Source organism: Brachionichthys hirsutus, chromosome 20 (assembly GCF_040956055.1).
Source record: "Brachionichthys hirsutus isolate HB-005 chromosome 20, CSIRO-AGI_Bhir_v1, whole genome shotgun sequence".
Lineage (NCBI taxonomy): Eukaryota > Metazoa > Chordata > Actinopteri > Lophiiformes > Brachionichthyidae > Brachionichthys > Brachionichthys hirsutus.
The window spans coordinates 2082780-2101197 of record NC_090916.1 but is presented as its reverse complement, the minus strand read 5'-3'; the positions used below and the strand labels follow the sequence as shown (position 1 = coordinate 2101197).

General features: G+C 46.0%; 1 protein-coding gene across 1 annotated transcript; it reads right to left on the bottom strand.

Moving 5' to 3' along the window:
* Positions 1 to 296: 296 nt before the first annotated feature.
* Positions 297 to 15855, bottom strand: LOC137909077 (disheveled-associated activator of morphogenesis 1-like). The gene is made up of 25 exons (XM_068753489.1): positions 15670 to 15855; positions 13458 to 13547; positions 10742 to 10813; positions 10236 to 10330; positions 9737 to 10070; positions 9531 to 9641; positions 9283 to 9386; positions 8997 to 9063; positions 8789 to 8906; positions 8082 to 8220; positions 7874 to 7932; positions 7613 to 7800; positions 6597 to 6911; positions 6413 to 6520; positions 5901 to 5930; positions 5579 to 5676; positions 5411 to 5495; positions 4723 to 4829; positions 4124 to 4212; positions 3754 to 3922; positions 3474 to 3581; positions 3331 to 3391; positions 3116 to 3247; positions 2036 to 2206; positions 297 to 1580 (listed from the first exon to the last, which is right to left on the bottom strand). The coding sequence occupies exons 1-25, from the start codon at positions 15853 to 15855 to the stop codon at positions 1371 to 1373; spliced, it is 3246 nt and encodes a 1081-aa protein (XP_068609590.1). The 3' UTR covers positions 297 to 1370.
* Between the last annotated feature and the right edge of the window lie 2563 nt (positions 15856 to 18418).

Here is an 18418-nt window from a genome sequence, read left to right as displayed (position 1 = left end):
ACCGACCACTAGATGGAGCTACACCCTACTCACAGCAAGAAGGTGCTGGCTTTGTTTGGGGGGGGCTCTCTGGATTCCTCCAACAACATGCAACTTGGGTGAACTGGTCGCACCAAACTCTCTGCAGGTGTGTGAGTGTGTCGTTTCTTTCGTGTGGCTCCGATGAGCTGGCGCCTTGTCCGGGGTGTACCCCCAACCCTCTTCCGTTCAAATGGGAGAACATAAAAAAAAATACTATAAAAGAATAGAATCCAAAGTGCAAGATGTTGCAAACGACACAGGAAGCCGCATCACTGTTCTTACTCTTTATTATTAACAGTTCAGTATAATGGAAGGCAATATTTAAATTATATAAAGTCCAATAACGGAGGTTGACGCTGGATGGATCCACACTGCTCATGGAGCAAACCTAAATCAAGTTGGACAAACTCAAGGTGTTTTCACAGCTTTTCTCTTTTTCTTATTTTTTGCAGTGTAAACCCATCCAGCGCTCAGAAAACATGTCACAACATAAACGTTAGAAGAGGGCACGGCCTTCAGGGGAACAAGTGCGTTGCATCTATTGGTGGGGTTTTAATGGCATTTAGAATAGTATGTCTGAATGTGTATGTATGTGCACGTGTGACACAACCAGCACGCAACCTTATATATAGATTATATGTAAATCTATTACATGACTTGTTGAGAAATGTGCAGATTAGGAGCAGGCCTGAGAGATTAACCAACTCGACAAATAACCATCAATAGCGTTAAGGCCAGCTCTCAGACAAACGTACACTGATCAGATCTATAAATCCTGCGTTGTCGATAAAGACGAGTAGAAAACGTCCCTCGTCTGTCTCAGCCCCGTCTCGGACTATGGAGGACAACAGTGTAAAGAAGTTCGGATTCAGTCTTCCTCCAAATGTTACGCCTCGGACAATCCAGGTGTGCAAAAGCAGCCCCCCCCCCCCCCCCGAACCGTGACAGTCTGTACCACATGGCCCCTTGAGATCGGTGGATTCCTCATCTGGGATGGATCGAGCGTGAAGCCCTGGAGGAGTCTGCATTTCTCTCTGTGCTCAGAACGGCTCCTACCAAACGAACACGAACGTCTCTTACCTGGGAGGAAACTTCTGCCCCCCGAACAACAACCCCCCCCCAGAGGGGAATAATCTGATTTGGTCTGTAACAACTTTTGGCTTAAGCTCTGTTCGTCATCAAATCCTGGAGGACGAAGGGTCCAAAAACATGTTGAGCTTTTTGTGTGGCAGCGATGAAGCCGAGCTGGGTGGGGATGGAGAAGAAGAGTGTGCTTGTCAGTTCGACCCAACTGGTGGTGGTGGTGGTGGTGGTGGGGGGGGAGGCGGTGATGATGACCCCCAACCCCTTTAGATGTTGAGTTTTGTGACGGGTCGCTCTCTAGCATCTGTAGTCTGGTTGTTGATACGCTTTCGGTTGCGTTTCATCTTGGATAAGTCCTTGTCGAAGACCTCCCCCGACCGCAGCGCCGACACCAAGTCGTCAAATTCACCGCCGTCGTCCTCCCCGTTGGCCTTCGCCTTCCGGGCCTTGCGCTCCTTCTCCCTTTGCTCCTTCAGCTGGGGGAGACAGAATAAAATTGTTTCAATCGTGTCGGAGGCGACCACCAGCAGCTGTTTATTTTAGATTAGCATAAAAATAGGAAATAGCCTTTAGCGCTGGCCGAAGGTAACAAAATCTGAAGAGCTGCTTCTTGGCTGCACTCACATCTCCAGACTGACGGATTTGATGTTGAAATAATACACGAGAGCGGTATCAATCTGTAATTCTGATAATCTGCCAGAAAGAAACGGATATGCTTATCAAAAATATTCATAGTATTAAAGAACATTCTAAGTAAAAGAGACCAGTTCAATTTACTAGCTAAACTTTTCACTTGAAAGATTAAAGTCATGTTTAAAAATAAAATGTTGCTTTAACTCTGCATTCAGTTCTCAATGGATGAATCTAAAAGGAAAAGTCAGATTATACTCCACGATCTTAAAGTATCGGTGCATTCTGACGGCTGTCGTACCTGAGCTTCCATTTTGGCCCTGCGCTCCTCCTCCTCTTTGCGTTTGCGCGCGTTCTCGTTCTCCTGCTGAGCCTCAGAGAACGACTGCAGGAACTGGTCGAAGACGCCGAAGAACTCATCCGGCTGCATCTTACCGGGATCCTCACCGAAGTGCTTCACCGCCCTCAGGAACTGTGGGACCAAAGAGAAGGGGCAAGCGGGGGGGGGCATGGAATTAGATTTACAGCAGGACGCAGTAGAAGCACGTTTTACTGAGCCTCTGACCGTTTTACAGGAGACTCATTAGATCTCAGCGCTTTGAAAGGAGAGCAGGGAACCAGCTGTGAGACATCGAAGGCTGATCCGAGTGGCTGCCGATTACAGCCAAATCCAGATTGGAGCCAGAGCCCAAATTAGGGCCGTGCGTTTATTGAGTATTTTCCACAGTAAGTTAAAATCGAGCGCCTCCAGATGAGAGAGCACGCCGAGGACGTGCATGTTAGCAGCAGCAGCTGCAGGTTGCTTGAAGGGTCAACCTGTTCCCCCGTTCCCCACTCATGAGAACAGAGCACCTCTGCAGACACGGATTATATTTAACGATGAGGCGCCGGAAATGATTTACGGGAAAGACGGCGCTTGGGTCAACTTAGCGCACACGACAGACATGCACATTAACTTCTGAGAAAGTTGCGTGTTCTCGGGTCTCCAGCTGTAAAACGCTCATTCCCCTTAAAAACCCAGATGTGCTAATTATTCAGCCTTAGCTTCTTCATTCAAACGCGCCACCCACATTTAAATAGAACAGTGATTTACATTAAAAGAGCATTCTTTAAATAATGATGGGTTGCCAGTATGCTGGACTGACTGGTGTAAAATACTATCCTGGTTCGTCTCCTGAGCTGCACGGGGGAGCCGGCCGGCCCATAAAGCGCCGAGCGGGGCGCCGGCAGGAAGCTGAAACGCTTCCCTCCTGCCGCTAGCTTTCCTACGGAGGTGACTGATGAGGTCGTTAGAGCATGTAGAAACAGCTGCGCAGAGAGGAAATGGGATGCAGGCTTTCAGCGCGTCTGCAGCGGTGACAGCGACGCCACTCAAACTCACCAGCTCTTTGGCCTCGGAGAGCGAGTCCTCCACGTCAGAGAAGCCGAAGCTGGCGACGGTGATGAACTGACTCACCACCGACACAAACTTGTCGCCCAGCTCCTGCTGCCGCTTCCTCTGGAACTCGAGCTCCTAGTGGAGAAACGAGTGTGTGTGTGATGCGGGAGAGGGAGACTCTACACTGGGTAAAGAGCTCGTACGTCTCCGTGACTCACGCTCTCCACGCTCTTCAAGCCACTGCGCAGGTTGCAAATATCTTTCTCCAGCTCGGTCATGCTGCAAAAAAATATTGAGAAGTGATGATTGAAAGCAACAAAGTAAGAGCAGTGCAGCGTCGGGCCAGCAGGACTCCGCCTACTTGACTTTGGCGGCCTTTGGGATACTCTGCAGGTCCTCCTGGAACTTGAGGACCTTCGGGTATTTCTTCTCTAGGACGGTGATCAGGTAGTGCAGCAGAGTGATGTTTCTACAACCACAGAGACAGAATGACTGAGTGCACACGTCAGATGTGAAATATATTGCTATTATCGGGTTCCCTGTTCCAGATGTGGCTTTTTTTTTTTCTTTTTTCTTTTTTTAGAGCTCATGCTGCTCTTTCTGCTACCATTTTGGTGTTACAGCTGAAAAAATGTTCATACTTGTCAATACTGGATTTGGTATCGGCGATCTTGTTGAGCGAAGACACCTTAAATCCGTAAGCATTGCCCCTCTGCCCCTTGTTCATGAAGTTTCCAAACGCCAGCACCACCTCGAGCAGCTGCTTCAGGTTTCTGCTGTGGAGGATTTCTTTCGAGGCCTTGCCCAGAGCTGAAGCGCATTAACAAAAAAAACAAAATGTCAGCAAAACGTCGGCAGGTTGGACTTTAGCAGCTTGACCTGGCAAATATACAAAGGCAAAAAAAAACCTACAAAAAAAATTTGGAATCAAAAGAAAATATTTCCTATTTAATTTAAAATAAATAACAAAAGGTAAATATCACTTCTGTGTGAAACGCAGAGTTTGCCTACCTTCTACTTTGGGTTTTATCTCAGCTATCCGCTCTGCAAACTTCTTTTTGAAGTACAGAGACTGCAGCCTCTGCTGGTAGTGGTTTATTCTGGACAGAGGATGGAAAACTCAATACTCAAAACGCGCGTCACACAAGGACGGAAATAAACAAGGAATAAAATCCACGCATTCAGAAAGAAGCCACAAAGACGGATCATTAAGCCCATGCAGAAACGAGGCGAGTTGCCAGAGTGGTTTTAATAAAGTCACATATAAAGTTGTGGAAATGATGCTTACATTTGGCAGCATTTGTGGTTTCAGCTAACCAACGACTGACTCTGCAGCTAAAGAACGCCCCAGTGACATCTGCTCTGCATCCCATCCTCGATTTGAATACACTCAAATGAATAAACTGCCAAACTAAGACAATCATTGCACACAAAACAAAAAGGAACAACGAAAAACCGGTTTGCTTTGAAAACTCAACAGGCGGCTATTGTCAAAGAGGGAACGGCGGCTGTCGTTCCTCGGCAGGTTTGAGTGCAGCGCTCCGGCCTGTCGGGTCAGCGGTCGCCGCCGGTTTAAAGCCCTACACGCGAGAAGGAAAACGCTGAAGCACCTGCTCATCTCGTAGAGGAAGCGGTCGGGCTTAGCCATTCGGTCGAGCTCGTGTTTGTGCTCCTCCAGGAGATCCACGTCGCTCTTTTCGGGGACAAACTTCAGCAGCTGATGGGGCAGAGAAACACGTAAAACTAAAAACACGTTCATATTTGAAAAGCATTTGAATCACCTGCTTCTAAAGCGCACAGCGACAAACACAGTTACGCAGCTTCCACTTGTAAATCAGGATGAATGTCATCTGGAAACCAACTAGAGTCCCAAAACATATTAAAAAGCTGAAGCTCGCAGCGCCGGCGTGACTTCACTCCACAGAGAATAGAAACGCTCCAGCCGCTGAATGAAACCAGATTTACTTCCTCACATCCTCGACCCTGCACCTTGCTGTGATGCACTGCTTGCTAATTTACTTGTGGTGTTGCTTTGTGGGTATCGGATGACAGATTGTGCAGTGATGCCCCAAAAGGTTTCTACATCATCCAATAACTCAAATATTCAGCAGTAACAGCGGATTTATTTTTGACTGTGGGTATAAAGATATGCAATTATTCAAGGCCAAGAATCCCCGGTGAAAACGTAGCTAGGAATCGGGTTTCTCTGCCCCCCCCAGTGACAGTGAGCATTCCTATTCCTCGTTTGGACACACTGCATGAGGTCTGTGGCTGCATGCTGGAAGCTTGATGATGTACCTGCTCCAGCATGTCTTTGGGAAGGTCCTCCTGCTCATCCATCGTCAGGATGGCTCTCTTTATCTCGTCGTTAGAAAGCTTCAGCCTGCAGGTCGCAACAGAGGAGCCTGTTAAAAGCGTTTCTGTGACGCGCCACTCACGTTTGGAGGATGATGGAATAAAACCTGCCGAGAGAGGAGAATGTTGCAGTTTTGAGCTCGCCGTCCGTCGATGACCGACAGCTCCTTGACTTTTCTGGAGCTCAGCGTGTCGTCCTCCGCCTCTTTCTGTGAGCAAAGTGATGGAAAAAAAGCTTTAGTTACCGGGTGACGACAATAACTCACACCTCTATATCCCTGAAATCAGCCACCCATTAAAGAAGACATGCAAAACACAGCAAACAAATAAAGGCGGCTGTCTCTGACCATTAGAATGTTTGGTTGGGTGCATTAAAACAATGAAAGAACAACTGAACTCCAGACTGTAGCTGCGGTAATACGAGCGCACTCACCTGTTTGCTGTGATTGATCATAAAGAAGTCCTAAAATGCAAGCAAGAAGCAGGGAAGATTGGAGCTCTCGTTAGAATAAGTAAAGCCGTTAATGTGACTGCAGCCCGTAAAAACAAACAGCGAGATGAGGTTCACAGCTCAGTCAGCACTCAACAACGACAATCCATCAGTAGCCAAGTGAGCGGCAGCGAGACGTAAAGCTGTTCAGCTGATCAATACGTGCTAATCGTTCACTAAACGAAGGTGCATTTTCACATCACTCTGAAGGGCATGCTACTTCCTGTTGATACAACCAAGACTCTGATTCTCTAGTAAACTGGTTGCAAACAGAAGACGACTGATTTTCTCTGGCAATCCCTGCACTCAATTTAGGGCTTATTGTTTTGTTTTTTTATTATCTCTTTTTGAACTGTACTTGAGAAATCCTAAAATTCAGAAACTGCAAGGCCTATCAGAACCTCACCCATCCCACCCAGCCCCTCACCCCTCACCCATCCCACCCTCCATACTACCTGCTGCCTCTGATAAGCTGAGAACGTCTTTTCAACGTCATCCAAATCCAAGATCCTGAAGACCTTGGCATCGTCCACGTCCATCCACACGGTGCCCTCCAGTTTATTCTGGGTCAAAGAGAAGACGTTCCAGCGTTTATTTCATAACCGATGAAATGCCCACGTCTCCCGAGACTGTTCTCACCTCGGCCAACTTGGACCAGTTGAAAGATTTAAGCGCATTGGCTGGCTGGGGAATGTCCTTCCTCTTCAGGGATGGTCCTAGCGGTGCCCCTGGTGGGGGCGGGATACCTCCTATGGGTAGGCGCCCCGGAGGAGGTGGCGGTCCACCCGGCGGAGGGGGTGGGGGAGGCGGAGGAGGCATCATGCCACCAGGAAGAGGCGGTGGTGGGGGAGCAGGGAACATGCCTCCAAAAGCTGGCACGGGTGGAGGAAGCAGCGGACCCCCGGGGGGACCAGGAGGAAGGGGAGGGCCTCCGGGAACAACAGCCGCCTGTCTCTACAATGAGAACACGAGTTTCTGCTGTTACAGGAGATACTGGACCTTTCACTGGGATCTGATGAGAATATAATGGAGCACCAGCTTTACTCTTTACCTTTAAAATAATTCACTATTCTCAGCTTCATCAACCAGAAGGGTCCCATGATGCTTGAAGCGATATAGAAGCTTTCATTCTTATGAAAACACTGCATACGTTTCCTGCAGCAGAACGTTCACAGCCCGGGAAGCGCTGTTATTTCAAAGGATTGGAACTCCAGAAGGGAGTAGAATATTGAAAGATGTGGGGTTTTTTTACATTATCTTTTCATTTTTGTCAATTTAGTTGATTATTTTTGTTAAATATTACATTAAATTGTAAAATTTTGAATATATATTTGTTAAATTAACGACAGCACACGTCCTGAAACATCATTGCACAACGGCCTTCTCTGGAAACATTTAGTTGCAACTGTGATGGTTTTACTTTTGGGGAAAAGCAACAACAAAATAAAATAGTGATATGCAGAGATATTAAATTGCCTCTATTCTTGTTTTCCAGTTTGAGGGCATCTTCAGATCTGAAAAGTTACTCCAGATACTACTGCATTATTTTTTTTACCTATTATGTGAACTCCACCACCTCCAACTGTTTGAGTCCAACACTACATTTGTCCAGCTTGGACTTGTTGCTATGACGTGAATATAAAGGGACATCGTACGGTGCTGAGTTCATGCAGTCTGGCTGCGAGTTCGGCCGCTTGTTGTTTGACGTTCTTATGCTCGGAGCTCTCCTTCTCCAGCTTCTCCTTCATCTTGTTGAGCGTCTGCATCATGTCCTCTTTCTCCTGAGTCTTTGCGTCGCATTCGCGCTCCTTTTTCTCAAACTTCTGCTGCAGGTCCTGATGTTCTGTTGCAGGAAATCACAGTCAGACGTTCGACTAAAAAGCTCCTTTGATTTCACTTAATCAATAGTCTCAGACCTTTTCTCATTTTCTCCGCCTGTTCTTTCCACTGCTTGACTTCATTTTCATTGACCAGCCTGCAGAAAGGACAGCAGACACAATTAGCTTCAGCGTCTCTAGACGAACGTCTCCAGTCACTGTTTACCAGAGCTTCAATGGGAGGATGAGCAAATAGATGTTATTTGTTCTTTATTATATAAAAATCAAGAGAATCCGGAGGACTCACATCCGTACAACGTTCTTCACATTAAAATTCTCCAGTGGCGTGACATCTGGGTCGTGACCTTTGTCATTCTGCAAGACCATCTGCTGGATGATTCGATCCAGCAGCAGCCAATACTGCACCGTGTTCCCGCTCCTCTTATCTGAGGAGAGAAGGTTTCCAGCGTTGAGTTTTAATTATTGACTTCAGTGATTGTAAGTCATATCTCTACCGAACTCTCAAAAGTGCTGATTAAAGATGTCAAAAAAAAAGAACACAGAAGAGGTTTAGCAACAAAGTCTAACATTTTAAATCATGTCCAGCAATCTCACATTTAGTCCACGTACTATCACAAACATGCACTTTAGGTATTCTTGAGTGCAACCACAACTCTTAATGTGCAGCTCAAGTGTTTAAATGACGTGGGAAAAACTGGCTTGAATTCATTCACTACAAAAATAAACAGGAGCCAAACAACACGAGCATTGAATATTGAGCTTGGCCGGGAACGTTCTTATCGGATTTCTTGTCCGACTAATGTGGACAAAGTCGACGTCTCTATCTTTTTTGGACAGAAACCAGAAGGCACAGCTGCATTGTGTGTCCTGTGTTAGCGATACTTGCTCCCCTTGTTTGGGCTTCATTGTATTCCATGACATCTTGAATTCATCAAAAGTCAAACTGTATCTGACGGCGACTTATTGGCGTATAATTGGAGTAAGAAAACACACGTGGCATGAGGAGGCAGTGATGCAGGACGGACATAAAGTGCGGGTGTGCATCAGTGTGGTTCATCTTCTTTCGGATGAGGTCAAAAACCTGCGTGGCACTTTTGGTGTCTATGTGCGCCTGGAGGGGAAGAAGTGGAACAAAAGGCCCGGTCAATATCCGCAGCCAAATATTTTACAGCTGAAAGAATATGAAAATGTTTACCCTTACCGACTCGAAACGCTTCGACAAAGCCAACTCGTCGTCGTTCCGGAGCATCTCAAAGTAGTCTAAATGCCTGAGAGAGTGTGGACAGGAAAAGACTTGAGAAGAGAGGAAATGCTCTTTTTTTCATTTCTGATATCCAGAAGGGTCTTTCTGGAAAGTCAGACACAAGATCTGCTCTATAAACAAATGAATCTTGACTTTGTCAACTTCTGATCAACAAAGCAGCCGATTTTTCTTTCAAAGATCTGAGAAGTTGGAGATTCCGACATCGCCGTTTTCTGCTACTTACCGGTCTAACGTGGAGTTTTCATGAGAACGGAGCTTATCAATCACAGGTTGGATCCCCAGCATCAAGAACTCATATCGTAGGTGGATACGGAATTCCAAGCTCGTCTATAAATCGGAAAATTGAATTAATTAGTGCGCGAAATGAGATGCAGAACATTTTAAAGAGGCTCGTGAAAGAGCAGCTCGGGGACATAATGACCTTCTGGTGGTGAAGGGAAGAATAAGAGCACTTTGACATCCATGGCTTACCTCTCCAGCACCTTGACTCAGCACTGCATTGATAAAGGACATGATGGCAGTTTTCAAGTTGACCTCATCTCTGTACCGGCCCGTACTCCGGTCCAGGTCGTTTATCAGTGTCTGTGGGGTGACATGTCGTTACCGGCGTGAGACATCTTCAGGCAAAGTCGCTTTCGAACGATTTTAAACCATCGCACGGAACAAGCGGCGCCCACCTGGAATCTGGTCCTCTCGCAGGCGAAGCGTTGGTAATGCAGCATGGCCTCCAGAATCTTCTTGTGCCCACCTGGAACCAGGCACACGGCGCCCATGATCTCCAGCACAGCAACCTTGGTCTTGATGTTCTCGGTGGCCAGGCTCTGCGCGATGATGTTGATGCTCTCGGAGTGGGACAGGACATGGGCGCGGCCCTGCGAGTTGTTCATCAAGGCCTTGATGCAGCCTATTAGAGACGTGTGGATCTGGGATTCCGTGGTCTCGTAGTCCATGCTCTTCAGGAAGTTCAGGATGCATGTCAGGCCATCCAGGTCAATGAAACGAGTCACAAACCTGAGAGGAGTGCAGGAAACCAGATATCAGAGGTTCAGTGACAAAAAAACAAACGGGAAACTATGAAATACGGGTAAATATGTCCTGGAGTAAAGCGCCCCAGGACATATGTCTTCTAACACATGATGGAAGACAGAGGAGGTATAATGAAGTGATAAAGGTCACCTCATGGGTTGTGTCCTCAGAGCAGTCTTCAAGCTCTCTATGGTTTTGTTTCGCTCTTCCTCGTCTTCTTTCTCCAGAGCGAGGAGCGTTTTTCTCTGCTCGGCAAAAGATTAAACATCTTTAAGATTTGAATCCAATTGCAATTCAACACAAAGTCATTATTCCCCCCCCCCCCCCCCCCCATTTACAAAAAGCTCCTTCTTGGTTTAGCTACCAAAACATAAAGATTATGGGTTAAACTGAAGACATAAGGGGACAGGTGAAAGTAGTAGTATTATCAACACATTAATAAATACAACACGAGTAGTTAGCGCAACACTAGTTTCATCCAGTTTGAAGTTGTCGAGCTTTATTTATCTAGTTCTGAAGCAGAGATTCGTTTCAGAGAGCTTCAGGAATTAAGGCTCTTAAAAAAGGAAAATAAAAAAACCCACAGGAAAAGCAAGCGAGGAAGACTCTTTCATCCGGGACAAGAAAAGCCTAAATAAAGTGTGTTTATTACTTACAGCTGCCATTGAATTGAGCTGATCAATGTAGTATTCTGGCCAACTAGTCGCGCTTTTGTTTTCCTCTTGTTCCTGAAAAAGAAAGAACAAAAGAATGAAGCATTCCAAGCTCCGAGCCGAGTGGAATCTCTTTAAAAAGGTTACAAGCTAGATAAATAGGGCTTGTGAAAATTAACTGGAAGTAGTCAGAATGCAAATAAGATAAAGAGGAAATATTTCTGAGTACCACACAAGGACAAGGGGCTATTTGGTTCAGGCTGCGTGTTTCAATGCATTAAACCGGAGTAGAACTTCATCAGCTGGCATCGAAAGACATGAAACGTGCAAACGGCAACAGACACGCGGTCAAAAAGGAGGTCTGGTGTAAAAATAAAGGCATGTGTCAGAAACGGAGCAGGAACTTAAAGTAGGGCGACACAGATACGGAGCCCATTTTATCACCGAGCTTCACTGTGAGAAGGTTCAGGAAAGAGAGCAAAGCTGCTTGAGAAATCCTGGGATTAGCAAATGAATGTTACATTTTGGATTAAGGATGTGGCCTGTTTTCTGCTGGGATTATCTCCTAATGGCTATGTGTGTGCGTGTGTGTGTGTGTGTGTGTGTGTTACCAGAAAAAAACATGCAAGTCATTTCTTATCTGATTTAAGTTTAGGAAAATAGTGAGGCGAAAATGACTTGACCATGAACTTGGCTGCTACATGAAAAGCCCCCCCCCCCCCCCCCCCCAGGTTTTTATTTTAGTCCTCGCCCCATTAAGCACAAGTGAGCTGTGACCATCAGAAACAAATTGGGCATTAGTCAATAATTCAGCCAGCAGAGACTTGGCTGCGCAGGCAGAAAATGGAGGGCATTGGTTGATCTGACGGGATCAAGCAGCGGTGGGAGGAGCTTATCCTGCTGTTCCACTCGGGACCGGAGCCAGCTTGGCCGTGTGGCTCCTGGGAAAGGTTCAGTCCACTGGTGGAGCAGGAAAAGAGACGGGAGCACTTCCCAGTGCATCTTAAGGAGATGGCTTTGAACGCCAGATCAGCACTCTGAGACCTTCCGTTTACTTAGGGTTATTGTGAAAGAGGTTCTGGGAGTTCACTTTTCCACATTTGAGAATGATCAAAGAAAGTCTCAGGAGACAATGGACAAGGGGCTCGGATAAGAAGGTGCAGCGCTGTCCCCTCAAAGGGTTCTTTTGTTTTTCCTCCCCCCCCCTGCAATGAAATCTGAAACCAAACTGTAAACTCTGTGCTAACAACCACATCAGAAAATCTGCTTCTTGGCAGATGATGCGCCGCGGAGGAGCGCTGACTGAAAGGAGGAAGATTGATTCTCTGCAAGCATGATTTCATCGGCTCAGGTGCCGGGCCAAACCAAACAGCTCTGGCTTCGCTGCTTTAGCAGTCTTATCTCCTTTGGGCTTCTGAAGCCAACCAACAGCTGGCAAAAAAAAAAAAAAAAACCTGCAATCCTCACGCCCTCAACGCTGGTGGGCGAAGAGCATCCCGATGATGACCCCCCACCTTCCTCCTGCCTCACAGAATCTGCACCTGTGGAAGTGAAACCTTCCTGTGTGACTTCCTCGAGCTCCCTTCTCTGTGCATGCATACACACTTTCTCTCTGTGAGCTCTATGAGTTTTGGAACTGTCTGGATCTGGGCCGGAGGCTGCTGCACATGAAGACCGGGTTCCATTGCGTCCTCCTCCACGTTCACACCAACACCTGAAGCCCTGTGTAATCTTTGTAAAAGCTGAACTCAGGAGGAGTAACATCTGGGTCCTGACGGTATTCCTAATGAGGCTACTAATTGGGGCAGCAGATACGGGCTGTGCTGATTCCATTTCCACTGACTTCCCCAGTTGCCTGGTTTCTGCAGGCTAATGGACGCAGAGTCAATAAGGGCATCGATATCTTAAAAAGGCAAATCTGAAACAGGAACATCCAATCCCAACACTCCTCACCTCCACTTTGTATCCAGACGTAGGAAAAGATCAAATGTGTATGTGCTGCGTGTCAGCCTGAACAGGATATAGCCTCCATTCTCATACGCGCGGCCTTGAGAAGCACCGCAGTAAAAATGTGGGGGCACATTCTTGCTATAGCTGCATTGCTCAACTCCTGTCGATCTAAACTAGGCCAGACATCTGAGATTTCCTGCATGCAGAGGAGGGATTCATTTAGGGAGAGAGGAGGAACAGCTGACAGTCCTTTCATCGCGAAGACGAGACCTAACGAACGATCACAGAGAGGCATAGTATTGTTATGGCTACAGCAATGCTTTGATGGGGCGGGGGGGGGGGGGTATCTAAAAAGAGAAAAAGGCATTATTCAAAAATCCTCCTTTTAGGGAAGTGTGCAGGAGGACAATCACACAATGAAACGAGAACCTCAACATCTTTGAAGTCGCAAGAAACAAGATGGCTCCTTTGAATTCTGCAGATTTATTGCACTTTATAATCCCTAACCTGATGGAACAGACTGAAATTAACATTTTATTCCTTTTACTCATCCCTATTTTTAGATCCAACAAAAGTGATATCCACTTAAGAGAGTGGTGGATCCATGGTGGAGCATGATCAGGCTTATTATCGAGCGATGGCAAATTAAGTTACTGGACTGGAGTGACATGAAATGATGAATGATAACCAATCAGGATGTTTATGCAGCAGCAAAGGTACTGTGGAGCCTGCTGGATTTGACTGGTGATATTTTGTGACGTTCTTTTACCTTCTTTTTGCTGCAGTAGATCTGCCATTTCTTCTCTGCGGGCAGAGCAAACATGGCTTCCCTGTGTTTCTCCGTGAGGTCGAGCTCATCCTGCAAATCAAAGCAGAAAGCAACATTCAGTCATTCCAAATTGATCAATATCACACAGACGAGCAGCGATATACGTCCATAGAGACAGACCTGGGGGTTCTTTTATTCACCAGAACATTTCAGGAGTTTCACATCTGGATATTTGAGCCAAAGGTCTTGGCACATCCCAGTAGACTTATGTTGTGAATCGAATCGGACGTCTTCCATGCTTTGTACAGGTGAGTAACGGGGTAGGGGGGGGGGGCGTGGTCTGTCATGCTCAACAAACACCTGGAGATACCATGCCTCACAGAGACGATGTTTCACAGAGGAACGGGGTGCTGCTGGAAAGTGTTTGACTAAAAACCAGAACGCTTTCTGTGAAAGTAAATTCTAAATGCACACAATGAGCAGATTTGTGTTCAACAGTCCTTCGACGATTATGTTTCTGGCTGATGACAGTCATGAAAAGGCTTTTAAGTTCTTCAGTTCCAGGACGTTGTGCACCCGTTAGACACAAACAAAGGCTTATTATTTCATAGTTGTTATTTAAAGGGGGGGTAATTAAATTACGCTAATGTGATTTTTTTTATTTATTTAAACCAGTTATACTGATCATTTGAATTGCCTTCAGGGACTTCCTTTGCTGTAACCATAAAACCCTGTGAATGGACGATCAAATGTCCTCAAATGGTCCAGCTCAGCGAGGTCATGAATTAGGATCCACGTATTTAATAGCAAGCGCTTAATGAGATTACACTCAACAATTCAGTGCCTTACTTTATGGATTCTTTAGATCATTAAGAACAGCTGCTAATGATCTGACTAAGTGAGAGCTGCTCCATCTTTCTGGATGCTGGAGGAGGGGGGCGCTTTACCATGACTTACAGGTTTTCGGAAAACTCTGCAAATTAATCTCAAGTTCAAAGGTTGGCTTTAAGTGGTCGTAACAAAGCAGATGGGCAAACTGGTTCCACATTTTCCCAGGGAGGCGTTCCCATTCGACACACGCACATCGGCGGCTCACGCTGGGCAAATGGAAAAGCACGTGGTCGTTTTGTTTTTGTCAACAAAGCGACTGGAAGCCTCCTCGTCGACACACTCGACTCAATTATGCCTTCACAAAGGGTAGAAGGCGAAAACAAGCAATTAGCAGACGGAGGCAGCTTGGACACCGAGAGCTCCTGAATGAGGTCTATTGATGTGCAGAAATGTCATCCTTAGATTGCTGTGGCAACCGTGTTGGTGAAGGGGGGGGGGGGGGAAGAAAGGCCAGCGCTACAAATTAGAAGCGACAACGAGACAAAGAAAAGCAGCCCGGCCTCGCTGCAAGAGAAAGCTTCTAAGTGGATGTCTGGACATGTAAATAAAGCAAAGTAAATCTGGGAAAGCTATAACTTCCAATAACTAATTAAATATTAGAATTAAGTCTCTTTTTTTTTTTTAGAGTGGATAATCTTAAGATTTTAAAGGGAAGAAAAATTCTCAAAGGTTTTACACAGTTAGAAATGACTGTGATAATGCGAATGGTTTTGCATTCGAAGCCCAGGGCTGTCGTGTTGACGTTTGTCTTCTGCTCAATTTGAACTTCAATTGAAAGAAACATTTAAAATTCCTTCAATTGGGTTGTTGCACAAAACAAATTAGAAATCTGTATTTTCAATGACATATAAACCCCAAAATCTACAGCTTTAAAAATGGATGACAATTCTTTTTTTTTTTCCTTAAAGGGAAAACATCCTTCAACATCTGGACTCTGTAGATTTTGGCAAACATGGTGAACAACAAGGAAGAAACGGAGCATTTGTTTCAGCAGCAGATGAACACACATTTGGTGCTCCAGTGGGTATAAAGTATAATCACTGCAGACCAGCAGGATGTCATATGTGGGCTTATTTCAAAATAAATAACTTGTCCATACAAAATAAAAGTCACTTGGCGCAACAGCGTGACTCGTTCATGCATTCACAACACTGTAGTTACAGGAATGGACGTCTGACGTGCAGATTAATTAGTTATATCAAGTTCAAACAACAAAAATAACTCTTGGTTTTGGTCTGTTCATCTGCTGACAGTAAGAAAACTATAGAATGAGTCTATACCTTATCTCCTCAACAAGAAAAAAGCAGGATAAAAGTCTTACCACCAGCTCAGAAAACATGTCATCCAGCTCGTCGTATCCTGGCATCGGTAGCGAGGGCTCCATGGCCTGCAGGGCAAAGTCCTCCCGCAGCCTGTAAGTGATCTCTGGGTGATCGCTGCTGTTAAAACAGCAGAAGATGAACGACAGGCCGCCGCGGTCACTGCCGACACGTTTCCGAGGAGCCATGCTGTATCAATGCGTCCAAGCGGGTCAGGTAGGGAGGTGGGAGGTGGGAGGCCTCCTCCTTCAGGGCCTCTTTAGAGCCTCCTCCACCTCAGAGTTTGGCCTCCGACAGAGAGTACTGTGGAAACAGGGAAGGAACACGATGACTTTTCATGATAAACTCAAAGCTCGCCTCACACAGCACAGTAAAATAAACAATAAAGCTTTCTCTGAGACTGATGAACAACAGAAGATAATACGGTCCATGAACAGGGAGAGTACCAGAAGATCTGCAGCCCCGCAGTAACACAACCCGGCCAGAGGAGCGCCAGATGACGTAAAGCAATCCGGGCTGTGTCTCTTTATAACTGCTCTACGCGGTTAATGATGTGTCATTAAGGGTCTTTAATAAAAAAAAAAGGGGGGGGAAAGTACAACGGATCAGAAAAATATTCAATTACATCGTTCACACAATAGAGTGCAAATGCTTGAAACAGAGACCATAATCTGGCAGGATTAGCGCCTTCAGGCCTTTTCATCTCCCTTCCTTCCTTATTCAGCTTCAGCTTTTCCTCTAGGTGCGTTGGGCTTTTTGACTGGCTGGTCAGAGTAGGTCGAGAAAAAAAAAAACGCCACAGTCCAGAGACAGGGTTTTAAAATGGTGAATAAATCAGCCTGTATGTTGTTCAAATGCCGAGAGACCTGCAGCTTTTGGAGCCCGTGTCATCGCGAGAGCTTCCTGTCCAGCCTCTCTGGCTGAATGCACATTTGGTCTGGAGCAGCTGCATTTCTATCAGCGATGCAGGAAATGTGTGCAATCCTGCTTGGTTACTGCCAGATCCGCCCTGCACATGTAAGAATACACGGCGCTCAGCTGTTGAAGATGATCGGCATTGATGAGGAGGGATGGAGCACATTGCAGAAGGTTTTGTTCTGCCAGGCGAAGGAAGCATTGTGCTCAACCACTTTATACCAAATAAAATATCCCAACTTGATGAATTGTCCGCATTGCCCTTTTTATTTTGTCCAAACTAATGACAAATCTGCGAAAACTTTACGTGTGGTACTTCTAAATAATTAGTTAACAAGATAACATGCTAAACTCAGCTGGTGGGGCATCATAAAAAAATAAAAAATAACTCATCAGCATCATCCATGTGAGCATTTTACAACTGACAGACCTCTCTGCTGTCTGACACAATAAAGATGTAATGTTCCAGATAGGCACGAGGACAGTGTCCGCCAGCATGTCAGAAGACAGCTCTGCAGGCTCCTTCCCTGCCGTTCAGGCCAGTCTGTTGCTAAATACCAAAACCGCAGAGGTCGAACGGCCCGGGAGGAAACAGCAAAGATCTTTTCTTAGTGACCAGAGGCCTGCGCTCTACAAACCAAGCTCACTTGACCTCTACAAGTCCTTTCCCAAAAGCTGTGCCCAGACAGAAGGAATCATAAAGCAGGGACGCGGTCTAAATTTGAGATGGTCGGGATGCTCACTTCACTGTCGTCGAAGGTCGAAGGTTACGGTTCACTAGGGCTCAGAGGACAGCTAATGTTATCCATGTTAAAAACAGAAAGTGAGGACGTTTCCATGACAACTTTGTCCAAGTAGAGTCATTAAAATGCCACTTTGGGCAGGTCAGGTTTGTGGTCTACTTATATAAAGCCAAATGGCATCACTGGCCCATTTCAGTGACCGTTTTGGTTAATATGTGATTCTTCTATCCAAAAGCTGCACTCTTCTAATTTGGGACAGACTTGAGGGCTCTCTTCCAAACCTCAGAAATACTCTAAATCTATCATGTAGTATTTATAGCGCACCTTCATTTCTGCATTGCTTTAAATACCCATATATTGATCTCCTGTAATATCCTATCCGGCACCAGGTCTCCGGGGGGGTTTTTGGTGGCAGGAAAGCTCTTTGGTGTGTGATTTGTTGCAATGATTGTTTCATGGGACGGACTACATCAATAAAGTCTAATTATCACTTCTACTGTTGTTTTGGGGGCAAAAAAAACCACACAACTCAGAAAACAAATAATTAATTTGGGATTTCTTGAATAATCGCAGTTCTATTAAAAGTAGCAACAACCAAAAAATAAATAAAATCGTACCAGACAGCCAATGCCAAATGGCTGCTTAAGGGTTAATGTATACAGAAGCTCACTCTTACTAACGCATTGAATGGCGCATTTATTTTGACACATCCTTGACTTTTTCAAATGCATTAACAGAGGCCTCCGCAGCAGCTGCTGCGCTTCACTCGCACCGTCTATTGTAGCACGAAGGGAAGCTGTTTGACCATATTAGTCCACAATCTGCCCATCTTTTCCATTCGCTAATGCAAGCTGTAAACGTTGTATAAACCTGCGTGAGGCAGAGTGGGACAGCGTTGGTCTCCGTCCAGCGACGGGAACGTGTTGATGTGCGACAGCTCGGCTACGTGGGCAGAACACAGCCCGCCATTCCGCAAGGGAAAGGTTGTGGGCTGTGCAGTCACGACGCTATTCTACTGTAAAACACGTGTTTGTGCACCGATTGTTAACCCGGCAGACCTCCGGAGGCGGTCTGCCAGACGGTCAAGGTTCTC

Bases quoted from the DNA above. Each gene is read 5' to 3' on its own strand.
- LOC137909077 (XM_068753489.1), bottom strand. From the start codon at position 15,855: ATGGCTCCTCGGAAACGTGTCGGCAGTGACCGCGGCGGCCTGTCGTTC. The intron at 10,814-13,457 runs GTAAAAGAACGT...TTTCTTTTTCAG, and splicing joins TCTACTGCAGCAAAAAGAAG to GAACAAGAGGAAAACAAAAG. The intron at 9,387-9,530 runs GTAAGCCATGGA...TCCGATTTATAG, and splicing joins TGAGTCAAGGTGCTGGAGAG to ACGAGCTTGGAATTCCGTAT.